The 18,104-nt window shown below is 38.8% G+C and overlaps 1 protein-coding gene across 4 annotated transcripts in view; it reads left to right on the forward strand.

The window, feature by feature from the left end:
* Dcn (decorin) overlaps nt 1–8,767 on the forward strand; it is a 28,798-nt gene extending 20,031 nt beyond the window's left edge. For all 4 annotated transcript variants that reach the window (XM_050135536.1, XM_050135535.1, XM_050135537.1 and 1 more), the window contains exons 6-8: nt 1,193–1,286; nt 3,766–3,904; nt 8,077–8,767. In XM_050135536.1, the coding sequence (XP_049991493.1) occupies nt 1,193–1,286; nt 3,766–3,904; nt 8,077–8,271 (428 nt within the window). In that variant the 3' untranslated portion in view covers nt 8,272–8,767. The remainder of the gene's footprint in view (nt 1–1,192; nt 1,287–3,765; nt 3,905–8,076) is intronic.
* The last annotated feature ends 9,337 nt before the right edge of the window (nt 8,768–18,104 follow it).

Consider the following 18,104-nt stretch of genomic DNA (forward strand, 5'->3'; position numbering starts at 1 on the left):
TAACACTGACACCAAAGCCCTTCTTTAATAGCACCATGGAGGCTTAAATACACTGCAGTCAATGGCCACAGGTGAAAATCCCATCCGTCCTCTGATCCTCTAAGCTAGGCACAGCTTCTAGTAACTTCAATTAGAAGGTTCTAGGAGGGAAGAGCAGCTGAAGGCCAGGACCCATCAGTCCCAACAATATTATTATCCCTAGTCCTACATAAACACATCGAAGACATGAAGAAATGAAAATAAATTCTAATATTGCTTCCTACTTATGTTACTAAATATTTGGAAATCATAGCTATTCAAGAAGTATCGTTGAGAGTTTAGTGTGCCCTTACACACTGGGTCTTACATTATTTAACCAGGTGCTCTGCGCATGTCAGGTTGCTTGATTATAGGGTTTTTCACACACCTCTTGCAATAAAAAAGCCTGAATTTAACACAGCCATCTAAGTCAGAGATTCTCAACCTGTGGGTCATCACACCCTCTTCTCAGGGGTCACCTAAAACCATTAGAAATAAAGATATTTACACAACAATTCATAACAGTAGCAAAATTACATTTATGAAGTAGTAGTGAAAATAATGTTATGGTTGGGTGAATGCAAGGGGTTGTAGCATTAGGAAGATTGAAAACAATTTATATTATAAGCTATTGCTGTACAGCCATGGTGGAGAGGCAACAAATGCTCTCACAGAGAAGTCAATGCTAACAGCCAACATCAGCAGAATACACTTGTGCAAGTTATGAATAATACTTGTAAGTGAAATATCCCGCTTGCATTTCGGTACAGACTTAGAGGATACATGGATACATGATTCTTGCGTTGCAGTTCCATTGATCATCTCCTCGTTTTGTCTCTGCATTATGAAGTGTTTATAGAACAGCAGCAGTGTAAGCCCACTGACACAGGTGGAAAGAACAATGTATTTGACTTGCTTTCTATGGGTGCCAGCATGAAAATCTATCACAGGAGGTAAAAAAAAAGCTCGTAATTTTAAGCTGATAATTCCCTATGAGATAAAAGCAGTCAAGTTTCCCATCACTTGAAAGTGTGCATTATTATTAAATAAGAAAAAAAATGAAAGCTAAAATTATTTGAAATGGCTTTAACAAATTGACAGCATGTGTCCACACTGAAAATTTGTATTAATAATGTTTTTTTTGGCTAATTTCACATCTGTTTTCATGCCCCAGGTCTCCCTCCTTCTCTCACTGAATTACATCTGGATGGAAACAAAATCACCAAAGTTGATGCATCCAGCCTGAAAGGATTGACTAATTTGGCTAAGTAAGACAATTTATTGCTTTCTATAAAATGATGAGGGGCGGATTATTCATCTTTAGAAACACAACGTCACACTTACTGTTTTTTTTTTTCTTTTTGGTTCTTAGAGACAGGTTTTCTCTGTAGCTTTGGAGCCTATCCTCGAACTAGCTCTTGTAGACCAGGCTGGCCTCGAACACAAAGAGATCTGCCTGCCTCTGCCTCCAGAGTGCTGGGATTAAAGGCGCACGCCACCACCACCTGTCTGTTCTACTTATTTTTTAAACTATCTCAAGTTAGTATGTTTTCTAAGTAACAGTCCATCTTGCCTGACAAATTCTTGATAAAAGTCAATGAACTATTATGATTACTATAGACAGCCAGATTGATAAAGTATTTTGTAGATATTTTGTTGTTTATAGACAAATTGTACAGGTGTTGAACTAAAACAGGATTTAAATGTGCATTTAATATGCTCTAATTTAGTGTCATCAAGGAGAAAGTTAAGAAATCTGTAACAATGCAATCCATATTTGGGGATGTATTCAAACGGCACCTCTATGGACATAGAACTACTACTTCCAGAATAACTGCAAAGGAATCCTCTAACCCCTAGTTTCTCAAGAACTTAAAAGAAAATGTCATTGTACATTTACTGCAGACTCACAAAGAAAAAGTTCTTTTTTGTGGAGCCCTGTTTAACTGTATTTTTTCTTTGTACATCGCTAGGTGTTACGTTCTAATTTGGTTTCAAACCCTTCTGTATGTATGTATGTATGTATGTATGTATGTATGTTTTTATTTATTTATTTTTCAAGGTCAAACAGTATTTTATTAATGCCAGTCCTCCACCAGTCAAAAACAAAATGTCATAAATAACAAATGGGCATGTAAAATGAGGGTAAAATCTAAACATTTTCAGCCAAGATGACAAGTTAGTAACCAGTAGTTAAGATAATCAGCGATGCTATTCATGCTCCCAAATCTGTGTAATTTAACCTTTATTTTGTAATACATCCAGGACCATACTTGGAAGGCTTTATTTATGTAAGACCAGCATCTGGGTTTGAGTGGGCTCAAGACTTGAGCCTACATGAAGGCTAGGAAAATCATTCTGCAGCATCCAGACCAGCTCTTTGCATGCCAAGATTCTTGATAAACATTCCCCTCCTTTCTTGCAGCTGTTAACTCTCTTCTGTTACGCTGTGGCCTCATCCTGGTATCTGCCCTATGGATTAACATCTCTCTGCTTTGGGTGGTTTTATCCCTAAAATGTTTAATAGATTAGTCATGCCTCTAAAGCAAATTCTTCTGGCTTGTAATCCCTTTAATATCATAGAAACCTCATTTGTTATGCCTTTAATTTAAGAACTATGAACCAAGACTTCAACCAAATGAAACTTATAAAACAGAGAAATGAGTCAGATGTCTGAGTAGGGGGAAGTGAAGCACATACCAAACTGGTCCAGTGTGCAGGTAAAGGATTACTGGAGAACTCTTTTTTTTTTTTTATCTACTATAGCACACTAATTCTATTTATTGCTATGGAAAGTAGGCTTAGTGACATTTTAGAATGTTTTATCTTTAATTTTCCATGACTAAATGTATATGATAAACGAACAGCTGCTTCATTTCCAAAGTGCTCAAAGTCTCCTACTCTTTCTTTTTGCTCTTTCCCAAATGAATGTGTTTATTAAATGGAGAAATCAATTCATGATTATTTGTGGACTATGTCAGAGTCTATGGTGATTCTATGTTAGAACTAGATTTGCTACAAGACAGTTGCTATTCCAAAGGAGAGGTATCCGAGTAGTCAACTTAGAACACTGATTTTACACTTCCTAAGATGATCTCATTATGCTACGGAATAATATTTGCTAGAGGTCTCCATCCAGGAGTCTTCATAAAGGTCATCCTGAGCTCAGATGTTAAGAGTAGGCTTTTGGGGGTAATGGAGGTGGTTCTGTTGGTGACATCATTGCCGTGCAATCACCAATACCTGAGCCCAGACTCCCTACTTTAAAACCCTGGGCATGGTGTCACATACCCTGGAAGAAAGACATAAAAGGATCCCTGGAGCTTGCTGACTGGCTAGTTTTGACACTTTGGTGGGCCCCAGGTTCAGTAAAAGACTGCTTCAAAAACTTATTTGGAAAATTAAGGAGGAGACAAACCAGTGTCAATATCTGGTCTCTGAACCCTTGCGCCACACTCACGCACGCACGCGCGCACACACACACACACACACAAACACACATGCATAAATGCTCACACCCACACATGCTCTTTCAACTTCGTAAACATCTGCACACGTGCACACACATACAAACAAAGAACATAGTTTTGGTCTAGACTCAGAAAGTTTGGAAGAAAACACTCAAGAGGAAAAGTCCATGCAAACGCAAGGAATGTATCATTAAATTGCTCAATTTCCTACAGTGTAAGAAAGGGATTTTTAACCGCTATGCACACCAATTTCTCAGTTTCTGCTCCCTTCTTGCAGGCTGGGGTTGAGTTTCAACAGCATCTCTGCCGTGGACAATGGCTCTCTGGCCAACACTCCTCATCTGAGGGAACTCCACTTGGACAACAACAAGCTCATCAGAGTGCCTGGTGGGCTGGCAGAGCACAAGTACATCCAGGTAAAGCAGAGCCAGTCCTACCTGTGAGGACCGCCTGGAGCGCAATCTCCTAGTGTTATTCTGGGAGGAAGCAAACTCTTTTTGGGAATAGTTTTCAGCATCATAGCCCTCCACTAGAACACTCCACACTCACATGGCCAGGTTGCAGTGAGGGCCTCAACCGAATATTGAACCCCCGATGTCAGCTCTTAGCCTCACATGACAGAAAGGGTGTCTTCTTGTAAAGACAGTAATCCCACTTGAGCCCGGCCACTTTCCAAAGGCCCATTCCCCCACCCCTCATTACTGGGATGGTGTGATTTGGGCATATACAAAGTCACTACATAGAAAGGAACGTTTAATATTTAGCACATACAGTCTTACTGCATAGAAAACATGCTCGACTTATTAATTTTTAAAATAACAACACCTCGACTGTACTAAAAAATCTCAGTGCTAAATAAATATTTCTTATGAGCTAGGCTGGCTTATAATCCTAGCTCAGTGCAACAGTACCTGTTGTATAAGGCAGTGAGAGCATAATGAACGAGAGAACAGACTAATTTTAGCTATAGAGTCACAGCTGACAAAAGTCATGCATTGCGTTAAATGGATGCAAATTATCAAATTGCATAGCTTAGTAAAGATAGGAATACAGGAGCCAGTAGTCCAGTGGGTGATAGCCTCTCTGTCTGTGAATCCAAAAATGAAAAGCATGCATACTGAGTCGTAGCAAAAATAATCATATGTAATAACAGACTTATAGTGCTACTTTGAAAAACTAAGACAAACATGTTTATTCAAGCTACTCAAAAAACAGAACTTTTAAAATTTGTAAATTTACGTATACAATTATTTTTCTATTTCTTCAGTGCTTTTTGGTGCGGTTGTTATTTATTTACTTATTTTGGTTGTTTGTTTGAGACAGGATCTCACTATGTAGCTCTAGCTATCTTGGAACTCACTATGTAGACCAGGCTAATCCTCAAACACAAAAGATCCACCTCTATTTGCCTCTTGAATGCTGGGATTAAAGGGTTGTGCAACCACACTCAAATTTTTTTTAACCCTTTTTCATTTAAATAGTTGTTAAACACAGTTCAATCGCTATGTCTCAGAAAAAAAATATTTTGAGACATTTTATAGGTAAAATAAGAAAACCTATGAATTTTGCTTGTGACTCAGGGTAGACTGAACTTTTCTGTCATCAGAAATGTTATAAAATGTCTCCTCTCCTGGTTGTTGTGTAGCCGAGGCAAGTACAAGTCCAACTGACAGCGAGTTCAACATTAAGTGGTTTATTAAGTGCTTGACATAAATGTGAACATGAAGCCTGACATGTTTCCTGAGTATTGCTTTCAGTAGGGTGGTAGTGGATATATATATATAGCTTAGACTTGATAAAACTAGCTATACTTCTTGCTGGTAAGGTTTTCATTGTGCTTAGTGCTTTTTTTTTTGACCCCACTTTTACCTTCTTTATTTCTGTTTTTCTCATCAAATGAGCATATACTATTGAGATCATGGAATTCTTTTACCAGGAACATTAAGGAATGAAACGCATTTTGTTAGGAAACATTTGTCCATTTTGATGCCACCTCCTATAATTTTGCTTCATATGTTTCTGCTCTGAGCTTGAGGCCCACTTGTTTTGTGAGTTGCAGAGATAGATAATTAAACATGACACTTTGAAGTCTGTTGAACTTAAGGAAATAATTCTGCAGTAATCTATCGTTGGAAAGTAGCATTCTCAGCTTTTTCTTTATAATTTTTAGTACTTACAGCACTATAGCACAGACCTATATAGTCATCTGACCACTACAGCACAGACCTATATAGTCATAACACCACTACAGCACAGCTCTAGAGAGGGAGGTAACTTTCCTTTCTTAAAAGGGGCCAGCTGTTCACATTTACCACTAAGGAAGACACTAGCTGCAGCTGATTTGCAAATGCTCTCTATCACGTGATGAAATGCCCCTCTGTATCTATTTTGGCCACACCTTTTAACACTGTCTTTTTTGGCATAATTCTCTGTGCTTTTTGAGATGATGTTTTGCATTTCATTGTCTGTATAGTGTATTAAATTAATTCATTATAAGATGTTAAATCAGTTTTAAATTCTTGAGACAAATCATTCATGGAAATAGTATACATTCTTTCTGTGTATTGCGAAATAGAGCTTCTTAATATTTCACTTAATATTTAAAAATCTGTGCTTATTAGACTATAATTTTCTTTTAAGTTTTCAGTCTGGCCTTGGTATTAGAAAACACCTACCTGGTAGGATGTGGCATCCACTTCTTGTTCACAGTTTATTGCTTGCCATATTCCTTGACATATTCTCTCACTTTCAACATGAGCCATCAATTATTACTAAGCATTACTCACTTTTCTTGAAAAGTTCTGCTAGAATTGAGGACAGTAATAACAATACATTTTCAAAATGTAAAAAATCCTGAAAGAATGATCAAAACTATTGCACTCCTTTTTAACAATACTCCTTTCTGATTTCTAATGCTATGTGTCATTGTTCCTTTAAATAATTATATTCATAGGGGTGTTTTAAACACTACACAGACATGGGTTTCCTTGTTGGTAACAGCAAAACATCACGTGAAGATCTTATTTCCATTGCCTTAACCCCAAATTTATTTTGCATTATTTCATTATATAGCCTTAGACTGAACTCAAACTCATGAGCCTCTTGCCCCATCTCCCGAGTGTTAGGGCTATAGGAGTGCTCCATCATGTCTAGTTGATGTCTGTTTAGTTTTTAAATAAACCTTGTGTCTAGCAACACTAAGAAAATTTACGAACAAATTGCCATTCTATTAAGCATGACAACAAAAAAGTATTTTATAAAACATTTTCGTGAGTGGAAGTTTAATAGTTTTAGAAGGGAGTTTGTAAATTAAATATCGGCAGAGTATTATGTTGGTACTCTCTTGTAATCCCAGAATTGGAGATGCTGAGTCAGGAGAATTGAAAGCTTGAGGACAACTTGAACTACCCAGAAAGACCATCCCAGAGACCAAGAAACAAAATAACAAATAAAAGGAAAACCTTATTAAGCCTGCTTTTGTACATGCGATATTTAAATATACTTAGGAATTTGTGTTTTTTATTTAAATTCTAATGTGTACATTTTCCTTTTTTAATTTCATTACACATTATTTTCTCCTTCTATATATCCTTATTAAGTGATTTAATATTTTGGTTTTTGCTCTAAAGGTTTAATGTCCCATAAAGACAGTATATGCTAAAAGCACATCTAATATGCGAAACAACACCATTCCTTCAGGGTACTTCTTGACTATAGCAGGCACTGGAGATGTGGTCACAAACAAAGGGGACTCATTCCTCATTACCCTTCTGTTCTAGAAAAGAAACACCGAGAAAGCCAATTACACGGTATAGTGATAACCACTATGAATATAAGACAGACAGAACTCTGAATTAAGAGTGATAGATTGGGGTGTTGAGAGAAGATTGGGGTGTTGAGAGAAGATTGGGGTGTTGAGAGAAGGGTTGTATGTGATGAGGAAATGGAGCAGAATGGCGTCAGACTGTAGGATGGGCACGCCCTAGTGAGAACTTTTGTGGTTGTTCTTTTTTCCTCCAGGAAAAGGCAAGGAATAATTTTCACCTGCTTCTGTTTTTGTGACATGGATATTCCCTTAAATTTATTTTTGTTCTCATCTTTTTGTTGTTGTTGTTCTTTTCTTTCATTTTGGAGTTCATCTCGGATGTAATTTTTTTTAATGGACTTTTGAACAAAGAAAAAGGAACCTGGCGGGGGGTGGGGAGCAACCGCTGCTTCAATAGTTGAGGAAGAGGCCCTGGAGGCTTAGACTAGGCGGTGGGAGTCGACGTGAGGAGGAGCGCTCTATGAACACACTTTGCAGAGGGACGAATGGGATGGTGGAGTCGAGAGTGTAAGAGGGAGCTGAGTGCAGAAGTATTTGTCGTTTTTCTAGCATGAGCACCTAGAAGGATTGAGGTGCAGCGCACAGAGTATGACATTCTGAGGAAGGAAAAGCAATTTCTGGAGGGAAGGCGGGAATCAAAATTTGGTCCATGGAGTCGTGACGCATGCATACCACCAAAAGGTCCTAATGAAAATAATATGTATGTGAAGAATCTCAGCACACGTTTGGAGTCTAACCATTCTTCACTGTTTCATTCCGCAGGTTGTCTATCTGCACAACAACAACATCTCCGTAGTGGGCTCCAACGACTTCTGCCCACCTGGCTACAACACTAAGAAGGCTTCTTACTCCGGAGTGAGTCTCTTCAGCAACCCCGTCCAGTACTGGGAGATCCAGCCATCCACCTTCAGATGTGTCTATGTGCGCTCGGCCATTCAGCTCGGAAACTACAAGTAACCCCCCGAAAAGTCTCGTTTATATAATCTGGCAAAGAAAGCCATAAATTCCAATCTGTCAATATCATTACTAAAAGGAAAAAAAAAAAAGCTAGATGTTGGAAACTCAAGCATCTTGTGAATGCCTTTTCCACATGCCCCTATTATGCACCAAGCCAAATATGCAGAGTGAAAAATTGCCTACAATAAATGTATTTTGCCTGCAATAGTCAGAATCATTTTTAAAGGTTTCTGTAGATGTAAACTAAGCTATCAAAATCTGATGTAACCATAGAGGTCAACCATTTAGTAAAGCTTTCAAAGGAACCAAATATAAAGTCTTTTGTAATTCATAGAGCTAAATTAACTCTTTTGACACAAAGTCAAATGCCAAACTCTAGCACTGTACTAGTCTCCTTTATTATTGGTAATGCCTCATTTGAATATGTAAAGTCAACATGGGCTCTGTAAAATTTTCACTGCCATTATACTGAAAAAAATAAAATTTTGAAAATGCATTCAAAACGGATATCTTATAAGTATTTAATCCTAACTATTGCTGAAATTTCTGGGCAGTTGACAGTATTAGTATATATTTTCAAATTCTTGACACTTCCTCTACTCTTTATACCTTCATTTGAAAATGGCAAAGAGTAGTCTCTACGTTCAGTGTTAAGCTTGCAAAGCACAGAAAAGATTCGGTTTCATGAGCATAGAGAACTCATATTTCCCGTACTCATTTATGAAATCAGTTTTAAGAGAACTATGAGCACAATCAGGCTGCTGTCTAGACATTTCTGCATTTACTGATGTCCTGGACATCGACATAGCCTTTAGTTAGCCTCTGACTTCCTGAAAACATCCTTTTGAGTTGGATTTTGAAACAGCTACGGAATCCGGCAATTAAGCATGCCTCAGGAGTGGACGGCTGGGCTTGGAGAATTTATGACTTGGAATGTGCGGGCCAGCAATACCTCGTGGGAAAGTATGGGAGAACAGTCCGTGTCAGCTGCAGAGTAGACGTCTTATCATCAGCAATCATAAGACAGCAATTTAAACCTGGCTTTAAGCACAAGGAGCGCAAGTTTTCAATCCCGGAAACAGGGAATAAGGGCTCCCTTTTTAAAATCTTCTGTAGCACTTGTTCTCAGTTATTTTGTTGATCTTAGCCATTCTAAGGTGAACTTTCAGAGTTATTTTGATTTGCATTTCCTTAATCACCAAGGATAATTAAAAAAAAAAAACAACTCTGGCTATTTTACTTTTCTTTCTTTCTCTCTCTCTTGCTTTCTTTTCTCTTTCTTTTGACCTCCTTCCTTTCCTCTCTCCCTCCTGTTTACTTTCTGTCTTTTTTTTTTGAGGTGGTGATGGTGGTGGCGGTGGCAGTGGTGATTGGTGGTGGTGGTGGTTGTGTGTGCAGTTTTGTTATGATTGTACTGCTTTGCAAATGCTTTGTGAGCACTGAAGTATCCTTATGAGGCCAGTATAGCTTCAAACTTGTCACCTGCCTCTGCTTTCTACATGCTGCGGTTATAGGTGTGTGCCATCAGGGCCAACTTTGAATCTGAATTCCAAGTTCCAAACAGAAAATCCAGAGATAGATGATTCTGTTGTCTAAATGACCCAGTGAGCAGACCAATGATCAGCCTCATGATCCCGTGTTCATTCAGCCAAGATCACAGAGGCATACTCTATGAAGAGAGCAGAGTGTACTTACCTAGTGAGGGTGGAGGGAAAGACATAATCAGTCTAAAAACATCCTTCCTCCGTATCTTTCCATTCCAACTTCATATACTACTTCCATTCATTTCTTCATTTGGTAGAAACCATGCAAGGACAGGCTGTAGAAGAGGAAACACAAGAGTACAGATGTGATTATAGCATCTAGCGATTCTATTTCTTACCGTGAAAGCTCTCTGTTCAAATCCATGGCCCAATTTTGATGGGTCATTTAGCTCTTTACTGCTTTTTGAGTTCTTTATATATTCTGAATGTTAATCCACTGTCAGAGGTACAGTGAGAAAAGTTTGTCTCTTGCTACGTGGGCCTCCTCTTCACTCAACTAACTGTTTCTGTAGCTGTGTGGAAGCCTTTTATTTTTATGAGGTTCCACTTGTTAATTGCTAGCCTTAATTCCCAGGTAAATGAAAACCCATTCAGAAATTCTTTTGCTACACCCGTATCTCATCAGGGTCCTGCCTAATATTGTTTGTATTTCAGAGTTCACATTAATGTCATTAATCCATTTAGACTTAGTTTCTTTACAATAAATATTTGTAAAAGCACACACATAGATATCTAAATAAAGTTAGGCCTCTTGGACTGACCATGTTATCCTCAAGGTCCATAAACTATCTAATAAAAATCTCAGTACTAGGCATGAGAAACTCCTTAATGTACTTGATTAGGATAATTCATGAGACTCCCAAAACAATAAGTTGCCTTAGTTGCCTCCCAGAAGTTAAAAATAAAGCCCTGTTGCTGAAGAATCCATGTATTCAGGCACAGGATTGGAGGCTCAGAGCTGTATCTTATGGGAAAGCCTCTAGACTGTGTACTAACTTTCATAGTCCCAGACACTGCTATAGAAGATACCAAGGGAAAGAAGCAATCCTAAGTTCTACCCAGTTGTGAACCTCACAAACCACAATGATCAAGATTCCAAGATGTCCTTAAATGTGCAATGCTGGCATTCATTCTTAATGGTAACCAGCATCTGTCTGGAGCTTAGGAACATATAATAGGAAGCAAATCATGTTGAGTACTGGAAATCTAGTCAAAGACACGGGACTTGTGAGGTCATATGTCTTAGAGGAAAATCTACTACTACCACTTTACTAAACCAGCATAATTCCTAACTTTATAAACATGTATACCCACAGACAAGTGTAGGTAGCAATGGAAAAAGCTTCTTTTTACAACAGAAAAAAAAAGATACTGAAAACCAGGACTGGTCACAATGCAGAGATAAACTGATTGGAAGGAGCTCAGTACCAGTGAATATAACAATAGTACAGTTCCTGCTCCTAATGCTCAAAGGATGTTGCAGAAGAGAGGCCAGGGAGATTGTTGAAGTCAGAGACCCAGGAAATCTTCCATGGGACTGTGTCTACCAGAAATAAAAGGGAAACTTCACTCATAATTTCTCAACCTCAATAAAACTATAACAATGACAACACCAATAAACATGATAACACAGAGGGGGAAATCTCATGGAATCCGTCCCTAAATAACATACTACAGACAACTAAAAGACTCTGAGAATGAGAAAAGTCATCTTCCTCCTTGGATGAGCCAATTTATTATCCAATACCAGGTAGTCTGCCTTGCAACCATGTTCATGCAAGCAACAGTGAACAGACAAAGAAGATTGGATATCTATATTTGTGTGTGTGTGAGAGAGAGAGAGAGAGAGAGAGAGAGAGAGAGAGAGAGAGAGAGAGCGCATTAACAATAACAACTAAAGAAGGAAACACAAGAATTTGAGGGGGCAGACATAGGAGGAATTGGAGTAAGAAAGGGGAATGGAGGGCAATGTTTTAATTTTTGAAAGATGTTAAAAAATAAACTTCCTTATAGTCAAGCACCAAGAAAGACTGAGGCCAGTGTCTTTTAATTTTATATTAAAAGGTTCTCAGAAAAAGACGTTATTCCAGAATGCTGAAAGGAAGACATGTTAATGAAGGGACTATTGTAAGTGGACTCAGTTTCTTGAATCAAAACAAAACCAAAAACTAGATGACGGGATGTCTTAGGATGGGCCATGGTGCAAACAGCTAATTTCACAGGGGAGGCAGCTGAACTTCTGTAGACAAAGAAGAAAACTATAGGGATGCAACCCCAATGAGCTCCGACTCTGGGAGGGCTTCTATTTTTACCATAGTGTAAACCAGATGCATATCACTACTTCCTCTTATTCCTTTTCTTTAGTCTTTTATTGATTTAATTGAGCTATACATTTTTCTCTCCTCCCCTTTTGTCCCCTTTCTTCCCATTCAAACCTCTAGTACAATAAAGATTAAACCCGGTGGAAGTAACTAGAACACTAAGAAAAGGACAGGACAGTCACCGGAGAATGAAAAGATCACTACAACTGGAGACACACTCATAAATATTCAGTTGTTGAATGAGATCCCCCAAGTACCAGGCAAGCACTATGGCTTCCTGGTCTATGTTAGAATTGAATGACCCTCTTCTCATGTTATAGTCTGTGTCTTATCAGGGGAAAGTCTAGGTTGTCCTGTTCTTGACTAAAAGCTGGGTGAGAGTTGCGTTGAGATAGAAGGGAGAGAAGAGAACTTTGACGTTCATTAAAATAAAATTCTCTATCACATCTTGCCCTCAATTATAGCTATTTACGATTTTGTTTTTTTTAAGAGGGGGAGAGAAGGGTTTGACTCTTGAGAACTCATATATATATATATATATATATANATATAATGTCAGCACAACCTCCTTTCTTATTCTTTCAGATGAAGATCAGTGTAACTCATCACCACCCCTTCCAAACCCCACATTTGCACGTCTGAGGGCAGCAAATATCTTTGCATTTCATTTCCCCTTTGTTTATAGTGTGGTATGCGGCATAACCAAGTTAAAGCAGTGTTTAGACAAGTATCCGAATCCTGAAGATGAGGAAAACGCAGATAACTTGGCTGAGGTTGCTTCTCTCCTTCTCCAGACACACAGCTTGGGCTTCAGGCATCTCTAGGGAAATTCCTTTGTCCAGACCTTAGTCGGAATCTGAGACTCTGCATCTGAGATAAGAAGAGGAATGCTGACGCCCTTGGCCAGCAGTTCTCAAAACATAGACTGTGATCCCATTGGCAGGGGTGAAGGAATCTTTCACAGGAGTTGCCTAAGACCGTCAGAAAACACAGATATTTAAATTACGATTCATAACAGTTGAACAGTTGAAGAACTACAGTTACGAAGTGCTATCAAAGTAATTTTATGGTTGGGGGTCACCACAACATGAGGAATTGTATCAAAGGGTAGCAGTGTTAGGACGATTGAGAGTCACTGCTCTAGTCTTAGCCTTTAAGGAAGAAGTCAACAGGAAGTTTTCGTGGCTCCTGTTGGAACAGCTCTTCCTGTCCCCTTATATATAAAATCTCCACTACTGGGGTTTCAAAGCCTTTTGTGACAGAGCAGTCCAAGCTAGGTAGTTTCAAATGATAGAAATCTCTTCCTCTTCTATTATGATTTCTGAGGACGAACGTTGAAAATTAAAGTGCTGGTTCAGCCATAGTGATAATTTGGAGCTAGACTGTCCCTTTCCAAAGAGGAATCTAGCTTCACCTTCATACAATTGTAAGGCAAATGGAAGTTTTCCACAGCAAAGCCTAGTGGGATACTGTAGCCACAGCAGTTTGCTCTTGAAGGGGATTATGGGAGCCCATCTCCTTCTTATCACCTTCCATGTTCAAATCAAGAGATTAAAACATGTTACCATCGTGATTTTCTTGATGTTCTCTGCCATGTCATTAAGAATAGATCTCAATTTCTTTATAGACTGATTACGATAGGTAGTTTGTTACAGTAATAGAAAATAGAACCTGGAATGACTTAGCTGCGCTCCTTCTAAAGTTTCTAAGTAACCCATCCTCATTTCTTCAAGTTCTAGGACTTGTGAGACAACTTGATTACAATCTCTCTCTCTCTCTCTCTCTCTCTCTCTCTCTCTCTCTCTCTCTCTTCATATGACTGTCATTGGCTGGTTTTATCTCTAGCTCACATAGACCCATGAGCAGCATGGGACTATAGATCACTCTGTCTTAGTATGAACTCACCGTAGCTTGATTACATCTGCAGACACCAACATCCACTGATGTCATAATTCCAGGCAGTGCTGCTTAATCTTAAATACCATTAGGAGGACATACAGATCAACTCTTAGCAAAGATTTTAACTTTAAAAATAATTATTTTTGTTTTACTAACAATTCAATTTGATTAACATATGATTTATATAAAGGCTGAAAACCATGAATTTGCCTCTGACCGGTGGGTCTCCCACATGTCCTGAACTACTCTGCCCCACGTCTTGTCTGTTTCCCATGACCCATACTTTTCCAGAAAACAGCTCACAGGATCTCTTAATGCATTTTTCATCCACGACCTTGACCTGGCAATGGATGCTGCTCTGTCATATTCATCACAGAAAATCACTATTAGCCAGGTCTCTGCGTTCCACCTGGAGCATTCATGTCTCTGAGTTATCATTATCATCTTTCATTCTCCCTCCTTCTTTTCTCATAACACTGTGCCAAGGAACTCCTTCCCACCCACAATTTTATTGCTGCTGCAGACACAGGACAGAGCTCTCTTATCTTTGTGGAAATGGTGAAACACCTAATCCCTCAAGTAAACTAAAAGCATCCTACCCATCTGTTTCTCGTTCATACCCCCCCCCCAACTCTAAGCATGTCTGTTTCTAGGCTGCCACTCTGGACCTTTATAAGTCCTATCTGTCCTTCAGAGGCCAATCTCTATAACACAGGGATTATTAGATACTGAGGAGGCCACTGCAGTCATTTTGAGAATTCCACCCTTATTGCCAAAACACTTCCAGTGAATCTGTTTATGTATGCAAACACATCACCTGTCACAAATACTTCACAGGCTAATAAGAGCTAGTTTCAAACTATCATTCCTAGCAATAGAGAAAAAAAAGTATAATCAAAGGATATTAAAACATACTATTAGCAAATTCACATCCAATCATAAATATTTTGCAAAGTTAGATAACCTTCAATGACATGAAATGCTAGCTAGCTATATTATGTCTCTGAGGCTAATAATAAATAACCAGGATAGGACAGGGTAAGGTCTCATCTGAGTGTATGAGACCCAAACAATACCATCAGGGAATCTCCTCGGACACTCACTTCCCTGGAGACATTAAGAGCCTAGTTAATGTTTCCAGGTCATCAGCAACAAGTATAGGAGAAACAAATCAATTTAAAAGATAAGCAAGATGTTAATGCCATCCTATCCTAGATGTGGAATGGAGGGATGAAAGGCAGGATTGAATAATACACAGCGAGAGAAGATGGGCTCTCTATGTCCTATATTAGTGCAATAGGGGAAGAGCTGTCTTTTCATTGGAAGTGACAGTTGAGCAAGAGTATGGAAGATAGAAAGGGTGATTTGAAACCGGGACACTCAGTTTAGGACAGTGCTTGTCAGCACACAGCAGAGAAGATAACTGTGAGCCCAGAAAAGTGAGCAAAAGAGACAAGACATGAGGCCGGAGAGATGGCAGGAGCCATTTCTGCAGGGCACGACTTCTTCAGCCTTCTCATGCATGAACACTTTTAACCAGAGTCATTTTGACAGAATAGTGGGCATAGAGGCACATAACACAGATATACAAAGCTAACATTCCACTGGTAATAAATCATGAAGAAATATAAAATAATACTTTGGTACACCCACACATATATGTGATTTTACAAATTATTAAAGACTAAAGCAAATTTATCTAATTCATGCTGCATACAGCTTAGTCTTAAAAGAAACATAGCTGGTTGCTATGTGCATATGATTTTCTGCAGATGGAGTTTTCAGGCAGTTGTGAGCCACCTAACTTGAGTACTGGGAGCCACACTCCTGACCCTCTGCAGGAGCAGCGATCATGTTTAACAGCCGGACCATCACATTTACTTTGGGCAAGATGAAAAGCCATTCAAGTGGCCTCCTGGGGGGATGACTTGATAAAAATTGCATTTGATAGACTCCTTTAGTTGTCCGGACTCAAGGGTCACAGGGATAGGCAGAGCTAGAATATGCAGACTGTTGTTCAAATTGTCCAGCAAGAGATGACGGTGACTTTGGCTTGGATATGCACAGAAACAATGCTGAAGGGGCCAGCACACAGATGTGTTTGGAAAATGAAGATGACAGGGTTGGCTGACCGATGGGAAGGGACATGGGAAGAGAGATGACTCCGTGTTCTGGCCTGAGTCACTGGAAGGTTGGAGTAACCATAAGCAGAGACAGAAAAGATTAAGAAGGTTAAGATGGAAGGACTGAAAGCCAGACGTTTGGTTTGGAATCTATGCTTTTAGAGGCACAGACTCAACTTGCGTGTGGATTTATCAAGGGGAACTTAGATGTTGGGCTTTCGCTATAGTTAAAAATCCTGGCAAAGAGAAAATAGAAACCATGGTTGTTCTTTATCGGCACAGAAACAACTTGACTTTATCCAAACTAAGCAGTCATTCTGTACATGTTAGTAACACATTTTACAGGGCCAGTTCTGGCTGTCTGCAATGTTCCTGTGGTTGCTAGGATAAATAAACAGTATCTGCGTCCCTCTGGATGGCTTTGCTGTCAACATGTCAGCATTTCCCAAACTGGCCTTGCTGGACCACACCAAGAAAGAAAAATTTCCTGATTAAGGGTTTTATTGTTTGCTTTAACATCAAGTGGTTTTTCTCTTGTGAATTTCAAATTGTTTAAAGGTAATCTAGTTTCTGTTCCCTCAAGAGTCCCATTAACAAAAGCGTTACTGGAGCTGTCTTGAATCTTGCTTGATAACGTGCTAGTGGTTTCACAGGCACAAATAAACAGCATTTAAAGATAAAATAGCAAAAAAAAAAAAAAAAAAAAAAAGATAAAATAGCGTATTCCTAAAACTGTAGGTGGTCTCAATGGGGTTCAGGTTCTAACTATGCAACCATGTGTATAAAACCATAAAAATGTGTGAATTTCACAACTTAAGCGATTTCTAATGGAAAACTAGAAGTAACATTTATACGATTCTTTTATTACTTACATTAATAGCTGGTTTATAAAGAACACATATGATCACTTGATCTAGCAACAGAAATAAAGAAAAAGAAATCTTGAAATAATTTACTTTTCTTTCTCTTTCTGTAAAAGAAGGAATACCCGTTTGTAGGCCAGGTGTGGGCTCTTCTAGTCCGAACATGTTTTATGACAGAAATAGAAATTAAATCTTCGTCTGACAACTTAGTCATTTACTTAATCAATTCCATATTTATTGAGATCCTAGACTATTGCAGAAATTGTGCTAGATGTCAAGAAAATAAAAATAAAACCTGTCTGTTTTCTTTGGATTCACAGGTAAGTTTGAAATTAGAGAGAGTACGTGAAAACTTTTCCACCCTCCCCTCCTTCCTTCTTTCATTTTTCTTTCTCTTTTCAGATGGGCATTTTGCTATGCAGCTGAAACTCACCTTAACCTTATAAACACCCTACCTCAGTTTCCTAGTGCTTGAGTTACAGGCACACAGCCCCACATCCAGCTGCAACGAATTAAAAAAAAAAAAAACAGATTAAGTGAAAGTATCTAAAAAGGTCCTCAGAGGAAATGAAAATCAAAAACATAGCATAGCCATTGGTGATTATAAAGTATAATGCTATATAAATTTCCTGTGGTTTATCCCCCCAGCAAAGTCATCTGAAACACTGTAACAATTGCCAGGCAACCTCCGAGTCAAGAGACAGCCTTCACCTGGACCCAGTAAAGAACAAACATAGCCACCCCTCTAGGTATTTCTCGATGGTGCTCCTTTAAACTAAAACTCTTCTCACAACATCTGGATTGATAGGTGACTTTAGAAGCTATTCCTCCCGAGATTCCACAACTCTCCCTGGCGGGAGTCTGCTTTGCAAAGATGGACACTGACAGAGCAAAGGTTTTCTGAAGCTAACTTAGTGCAGGCCTTTGCCGTGAGTAACTGTGATTCAGCTCCAGCTCCCAGGCTGCTGTCTCTTCTACAGAGAGGATGTCTTCTCCAGATGTTAATGTCTATTTCTAAATTTCTTTCCCAGAAACTGCTTTTGACGCAGGTTGAACTACAGGGGTAAAAATGCAAAGAAGAAT

This window comes from Alexandromys fortis, unplaced genomic scaffold, assembly GCF_014885135.2.
Source record: "Alexandromys fortis isolate MF-2015 unplaced genomic scaffold, M_Fortis_MF-2015_v1.1 scaffold_24, whole genome shotgun sequence".
Classification (NCBI taxonomy): domain Eukaryota; kingdom Metazoa; phylum Chordata; class Mammalia; order Rodentia; family Cricetidae; genus Alexandromys; species Alexandromys fortis.